At 27.0% G+C, this 7,541-nt stretch overlaps 2 protein-coding genes across 5 annotated transcripts in view; one reads left to right on the plus strand and one right to left on the minus strand.

Annotated features, from left to right (window-relative positions):
* LOC100164093 (lysosomal acid phosphatase-like) overlaps positions 1 to 1,570 on the plus strand; it is an 8,606-nt gene extending 7,036 nt beyond the window's left edge. For 2 of the 3 annotated variants that reach the window (XM_029488912.1, XM_016807039.2), the window contains exons 3-6: positions 507 to 683; positions 861 to 981; positions 1,052 to 1,260; positions 1,333 to 1,570. In XM_029488912.1, the coding sequence (XP_029344772.1) occupies positions 507 to 683; positions 861 to 981; positions 1,052 to 1,260; positions 1,333 to 1,482 (657 nt within the window). In that variant the 3' untranslated portion in view covers positions 1,483 to 1,570. 3 annotated transcript variants of the gene reach the window in all.
* On the minus strand, positions 1,281 to 6,918 carry LOC100166140 (CAAX prenyl protease 1 homolog). 2 transcript variants are annotated; one of them, XM_008187993.3, is made up of 7 exons: positions 6,662 to 6,918; positions 6,347 to 6,493; positions 2,777 to 2,977; positions 2,401 to 2,695; positions 1,989 to 2,245; positions 1,536 to 1,923; positions 1,281 to 1,462 (listed from the first exon to the last, which is right to left on the minus strand). In XM_008187993.3, the coding sequence occupies exons 1-6, from the start codon at positions 6,746 to 6,748 to the stop codon at positions 1,558 to 1,560; spliced, it is 1,353 nt and encodes a 450-aa protein (XP_008186215.1). In that variant the 5' UTR covers positions 6,749 to 6,918; the 3' UTR covers positions 1,281 to 1,462; positions 1,536 to 1,557. The 2 variants fall into 2 exon arrangements, with proteins under 2 accessions (XP_008186215.1, XP_001949388.2); XM_001949353.5 differs by having other exon boundaries at positions 1,281 to 1,923.
* Positions 6,919 to 7,541: the final 623 nt, after the last annotated feature.

Below are 7,541 nucleotides of genomic sequence, written 5' to 3' on the forward strand. Positions count from 1 at the left end.
TAACTAACTGTAATATAATTACAAAAAATGTAAAAAGGAAAATATTTTGCCCTCCCCTTGACAAATTCCTGCGGACTCCCTTGGCTACAGTATGTACACATTAGCAGCCAAAGGTCATAATATATACGCCACTGCATTAGTATCATGTACCTGTTGTATACCTAGATTTATTTTTAGAAAAACGATGTTCAGAGAATTTAAATTTATTAAGAAAAAAATCAAAATATTTGCCTACATCACCAGATTAAATTAAATCACGTGATGACTCCATAAAGGCTATAATATGTCAATATATAGGTACCAAAAGCTTACAATTTAGATTCTGAGGAAAGCGAGGAATGCATCAGGGTTGTACTTAAACAGTTTTATGAATTTTGTGGGTGATGAGTGATGACCGATGACCACTTTTAGGATAAGAGGAATATATAAAAACTCAATTTATCCAATTTATACTTAACATATAGATACACTGAAATGACTTATTTTGAAATTAAGAAAAATGTTAGTTTACAGGAGATCCAAGATTATGTCCAAAGTATGCTATGGAATTACATGAAATTAGTGAAAATGCGATAAAAACCGAAAAGGTCAAAAAATTGATCAACTATATGAAAAACTACACATCAAGTCCATTAAATACACTTTATGATGTATTAAAAGTATCAGATGTCATTATGACACAAGTAAGAAACTGAAATAAATAGACATAAAAAATTATTTAAAATTGTTGTTTACCTATTACTAATTACTAATATATTAATATTTTATTAATCGTATTGAAATAACTTACATTACATTATGACTATTTTATATATTTTTTTATTTTTAAATATATCCATTTAATATGTTTATTTTTTTAGCGTATGGCAAACTATCCAATCCCTAATTGGGCATTAGAACGGTATAAAGATATTGAAGAATATATATTATATTCTATGACTATATTAGTTGAAACAGATCAAATGAAACTTTTATATTCTGGTTATTATATTTTCACGTATTACACATATTTACATTGGTAAAAATATTAGTATAAATAATTATTTATTAGGTGAAATGTTAAATGATGTGTTAACGAGAATGGAAGCATCAATAAATAAATCACCAGACGCAAAAAAAATATATTTGCATGTTGGTCATGATTCGACTATAGTTCCTTTCCTGAAGACACTAAATGTAAAAAATATAACATATCCACTTTATGGAGCAGCTGTTGTAATGGAATTATATGCATCACTTTCAAACGAAACGATTGTAAAGGTAAATAATAAAACATAATATAAATTCGTGGTAATAAATGATTAATAGTTTATTAATTAAAAAAAAAACTAGCTATTATACAACAGAGACTATGAATGGAAAGAATCAAACATTGAATTAATTGAATTACCAGGTTGTCCACAGCCGTGTCGACTAGAAGATTTGCGCACACTCACACAACAAATGATACCTCGTAACTTAACTGAAGAATGTAAAAATTAAAAATATTATATTATAAGAAACACTGCTTAATCTTAAATCGGAATTGTGTGTACTTTTTAATTTAACATTAAATATTCAGTCTGTCTTAGAGATTGCTTCCAATCTTTCCAATAGTTGAGGATGAGTATGATGCCAAGCCGAGAATAAAGAATCATAAACAGGAAATCCTAAATTATCATTGTGTAAACGTATTAATCCAGATTCAAGTGGCTTTGCATATCCAAGCTTTTTAGCAAAAGCATCAGCTTGAAACTCCAATTGTCTACTAAGTGTAGTCATAGCAAATGATATAACAGTGTTGTATGGAGAGAACACATATTGAAAAATAATTGCTAGACCAATGATAACTGGATGGGCTGACTCATAAAATCCAAATGCTCGGTATAACATTGAATGGTCGTACAACCATCCAAAGACAAATAACATAACAAATAAATTTACCTGAAACAAAAATGCATTGCAATATTAAACAAAAATCTGCTTGTATACCAACAAGATAAAAATACCTGAGATATTATAAGATAAAATAAAATATGGTTTAGCTTCCAATGACCGAGTTCATGACCTAAGACTGCCAAAATTTCCTCATCATTCATCCCTTTTCCCTTTTCTTCGATTTTATCACCTTGAGCATTTTCGTCTATGATTGTTTTGTTATTCATAATATCTTTGCTATCTTTCAATAATGTATCATACAACACAATACGTTTGTTATTGAAAAATCCATAAAAATATGCATTGCTATGAGCTGATCGCTTAGAACCTAAAATCAAAAAGGAAGATTATAAATTAAAAACAAATTTACAATAGTAAATATCAATATTTTTGATACAAGACATTTATTTATAACAGTTTGTTTAAACCAAATATAGTTAAATTGGTGGTGAATAATTGTTTATTATAATTTAAATAATTTACCTTCTACAATATAAATTTTGTAAAGAGGGAATTTGACTTGCTTTGCCAGCTCTTCAATTTTAGTCTTCAAAACACCATCAGGTAATGGTGTATATTTGTCGAACAACGGAGCAATAAATTCTGGATATATTGTCATGATGAACAATGAAGTTACTACAGCAAATACCCACAGCCAGATAAAGAAATAACGTCCACCCCATTTAACAATAGTGATTGCTGCTGCAGTTATTGGTAATGAAATCACTTGAACCAATAAAAAGTTCTTAATCTTGTCTTTAACGAAGAAATTTAAAGTCTAGTTAAAATTAAAAAAAAAAAAACATTTTTATAAATAAATAAATATGTGGTATTTTAGGTATCTTATTTTGTGATTTACTTGTTTGTTAAACCCATGTTTTTCTTCTATAATAAAAGTGCTATATGCTGAGATTGGCAAAGACATTAATGTACCTAGGGTATTCATACATAGAAGAAATACGCAACTGGTCATGATTTCACTATCATAATAACGAGTCTCAATCAAACAATATTTGCTGAAATTCCATAACAATGTGAATCCATTCAAACAGATGAAACCCTATACATTATAAGTAACAAATAAATTATTTAGTGTGTAAAAATTTGCAATATTTGTAATTATATTATACTTAATAGTTAATTATATGCATAAATCTATTGATTCTAAACTCCATGAATAAAAAGAAGCTCTTTCCTCCACAAGAAAATTCATTTCTGAATTTGTCGAAAATTAAAAGAGTGTATTGTAAATACAATTTAATTGATATTTATAGAGAAATAACCAAAAGAATTGGAAACTGAAAATGTCCGTAAACAAGATAAAACAAGTCAAAATATTTTTAAAATGTTATGGTGTAAAGAAAATGCTAATATAAACATTCAGTGAAAAATACATGTATCTACAGTCATTTGTTTTAAAGTTACACTAAAAACCAAGATCGATTTTGTCGAAAACTGATTTTGCGTAAACACTCCCGTTTTTCCTTGTTTTGTTGTCATTGTTTTGTTTTTCTTGAATTTTAGATTCTGAGCGGAGAGAGGAAGCTATTGTTTTTACAATGGTGTTTATTTTTTATTTTTTTTTCCTTTTATATCCTGTATACAAAATTTCTTCCAGAAGGAGTGTTTTGATTTCAACATATAGTACCTAATATTTTAGCAAATTGGATCAAGATGGTACTTTAGAGAGGTAATTTTTCGATTTTCTCAATAGTTAATTGAAAATTTAAAACAAGATTCCACGTAAGTAATTAATTCTGTTACCAAAAAATCTAAAAAATACATTTACGCAGTTTATTTTTATAGTCATTTTAAGTACAAATTTGGACGAAATTACATATTAAAAACCTAGGATAACTATTTTAGTTATTTTGTTGTGATTGTATAATATTATTCGTGGGTACTTGAAACTTCTAAAGTATACTATTATATATCTATGATAGTACCACGGTTTTTTGTTGATGTATAACGCGTTATAAGTACCTAATAAATATTATGATATGATTAATTTGGAATTTATTATAGGCACCTATTTAAAAAAATAAAAAAATAAAAAAATAAAAAAACACACATCATTGTAAAATCAATACATTCATCGTTCCACTCAGAATCTAAAACTGTTTTTTAAAATATTATTTTCATTTTTCGGTTACCTACAGAATAACCTCATTACGTTGAACCTTGTTTTATATTTTCAATCCTTGGCTATAAAAGTTAATCCTTTTATAAATATTTTAGTTTTTAATTTGATATATTTTGTCAAAATTTGAACTTAAATTTCTTACAAAAAATGTGTGCACATATACTTTTAATATTTTTAAACTGCTGTTGTAACAATATATTAAGAGCATTGTATTAAAATTCACGCTTTTTGACCCAACGAATACAATTTAATTGATATTTATAGAGAAATAACCAAAAGAATTGGAAACTGAAAATGTCCGTAAACAAGATAAAACAAGTCAAAATATTTTTAAAATGTTATGGTGTAAAGAAAATGCTAATATAAACATTCAGTGCAAAATACATGTATCTACAGTCATTTGTTTTAAAGTTACACTAAAAACCAAGATCGATTTTGTCGAAAACTGATTTTGCGTAAACACTCCCGTTTTTCCTTGTTTTGTTGTCATTGTTTTGTTTTTCTTGAATTTTAGATTCTGAGCGGAGAGAGGAAGCTATTGTTTTTACAATGGTGTTTATTTTTTATTTTTTTTATTTTTATATCCTGTATACAAAATTTCTTCCAGAAGGAGTGTTTCGATTGCAACATAATATAGTACCTTATCTTTTAGCAAATTGGATCAAGATGGTACTTTAGAGAGGTAATTTTTCGATTTTCTCAATAGTTAATTAATGCCACGGGAAAAACCACTGGAAAATTACGAAAAAACGCTAAAAATGGGATTTTAATTTCTAACGCTTTGTTTTTCACCATAGAAACGAATAAAAAATTATAATACTTTAATATTAATTCAACTTACATTATAAAATAAATAATAACAAAATATAAAATATCCAGACTGACAAATTGTCACCGCTCAGAATCGTTTTTCTTATACAATGATATTATATCATTGAATTCAAGTCTAATACAACCATTATACAATGACCCACTTGTAATCTACTGTACAGCAGAGCGACATCCACTTACCTGCTTTTTTTTCTTTTAGTTCTCTTTAAACTTGTGGACGGATTAATAATTTTCTAAAATATCTGGGTGGTTACCCATTTAAATATTAATGGAGTTTAGTAAACAGGACTTATAAAATAATAAAATACAATAATCTAAACTCAAAAACAGCCATGTTTTATTTATTAAAATGATCGATAAGACCCTTATACTTTAACCATATGTTTGAAAAAAGTACTTATAAATACTGAAAAATCATAATATCTGTTAACTTTTTGTTTTATACATTATATACCTACGGTGCCGCAGCTACACCAATTTGGGCCCGTGTGTAAATAAAATGAATGGACCCCCCTCACTCTTGAAAATTAAAAAATTAACCTATTGAGTATTGTACAATTAAATTTTCCAAATATGAAAATATACTTTGGAATTTTGAGTTTTCACTCATACAAAATAAGGTTAACGAAACGCGTAAACACACTTACACTAAATTGGTCAAATTGTGCGTTCCTTCGCATGACGCACTTCAATCAATTGCAACCAAATTATTATTAATCTCGGTTATACGGGCCACAAAAGAAACGTTGATGTATGATAATGTTGTGTACAAAACAAAATCTTTTGTTCAATCATTAAAAATTGTTATTATAACAAAATTGTTATATTTTTTTTCTATATATTTTTAAATTTGTATCATTGGTGTGTTTGACACACGCAACACACCTGATTATTGCGGCACTGTATACCTAGCTCACATATACCATATTGGTTTATTATTATTATTATTAATGCCCGATGGATAAATATTATGTTATGTATCTGATATTATGGTAATAACTGTCTTTTAAAAGTTTTAAATTAAATTATCAATGAATTATTTATATTATTGAAATAAATGTGGTATATCAATATTCATTAAAATTTATGTTACCTAAGAAGTTAATTTATTATGAATATACCTACTCATATAAAATATTATTTTATTTTAAATTATTTAACCATAAATAATGATTTTCTTTATATGATAAGACATATTTTTAATAAGTAATAACACTAATAACACTGAATACCTCCTAATACTTGAAGATAGATTAATTTTTATTTAACCTGTTTTCCATATTTTGTGTACAGTTAAAGTACATCAAAATGTGAATATGATTTTAAAAAAATTTATAATATTCCTTATCAAGAAAATGTAAACTATAATGAGTTGGATCAAAAATATAAAATACATAATTAATTATTATTTTATTTTAGACAAAAAATAATTTAGTTATTAATATTTTTACTTACAGTTGAAATTATCATATGAAACCATTCTTCAGCAATACTAAAGCTATTTTTGTCAATACCATAGGACTTTGCCTTGATAAATGTTTCCACATCTAGTACACCGGTTAATCTTTCAGGTATTTTGTCTGTAGTTTTATATACACGTCTCTAAAAATGTTTTACATCAATAAGTAAGGTATTAAGTAAACATTTATGTTGTTAGTTTTCACATTAAATAGATTCTTCACAAAATTAAAATTGTACGTAGAATTAATATAATAATTACGAATGGACATTTTTCTAAGATATTGGATTTTTTAAAATGAAATAATTTACCTGTCTTAGCGTTAAGTACTGTTCCCATAGGAATTCTATCCAAGAAAAAGTTAATACACCATAAAATACGCAAAATTCAGGTATCATGATTTTAATTTGCTCGATATTTATATTAAACCCAATCAAAACGCAATAGTATAATATTTATTGAATATTTAAACACATTCGAACTTATGTACATAAACACTGTGACATAATACGTCTTTAATGCAGGACAGAAATCATAGTTATAAATTTGTAAATAAATACTATATGCTAAATTGTATTATAAACCCGAAGATAACAAACACAACAACAAAACACAAGCCGACAAATAAACGAATCATATTGATATCAGTGTTGACCGAAATTTCTTATATTTTACACACCAACCTCAACCACACTGTATTTTGTGTAAATGATAAAGAAACTAAATATAATATCACGATCACGATTTAAGATATTATACTCACGGTCTTATACTCGGATCACGATTTAAGATATACCTTAAATATCTTAAATATATCTTAAATCGTGACTCGGACTAAGATAGACTAAGTATTAAGTATATCTTAGTCCGTGGTCCAGGGCCGTCCTTTGAGGGGGTCTTGGTGGGAAGGGGGGTGACTCACCCCCCCACTCAAGATTTTTTTAAATATTTAGTTGGCAAATTTGGCACTTGGTCAATGTTTTTGGCAATTCGGCATCATCAGTATTTAATAGTATTTTTATGATTTTCAAAAAATATTTGTATATATATTTGATATTTGATTAAAACGACGTCAACGACATAGGCGCCAGGTTTTAAAAATATCATGGGGGGCTCACTATTTTATGAACACTTTTACTGAAGTTTTACATAAATATTCTCGTTTTATGGATGTATTTCACTTAGACTTCT

The sequence above is a fragment of the Acyrthosiphon pisum genome, chromosome A2 (assembly GCF_005508785.2).
Source record: "Acyrthosiphon pisum isolate AL4f chromosome A2, pea_aphid_22Mar2018_4r6ur, whole genome shotgun sequence".
NCBI classification, from domain to species: domain Eukaryota; kingdom Metazoa; phylum Arthropoda; class Insecta; order Hemiptera; family Aphididae; genus Acyrthosiphon; species Acyrthosiphon pisum.

What these genes read in the sequence shown, in the direction of transcription:
- LOC100166140 (XM_008187993.3), bottom strand. Translation starts at nt 6,748, where the DNA reads ATGATACCTGAATTTTGCGTATTTTATGGTGTATTAACTTTTTCTTGG. An exon ending in AGTACTTAACGCTAAGACAG is followed by an intron (nt 6,494 to 6,661) that starts GTAAATTATTTC and finishes AAACATTTTTAG; the next exon opens with AGACGTGTATATAAAACTAC. An exon ending in TTTATCTTATAATATCTCAG is followed by an intron (nt 1,924 to 1,988) that starts GTATTTTTATCT and finishes TTTTTGTTTCAG; the next exon opens with GTAAATTTATTTGTTATGTT.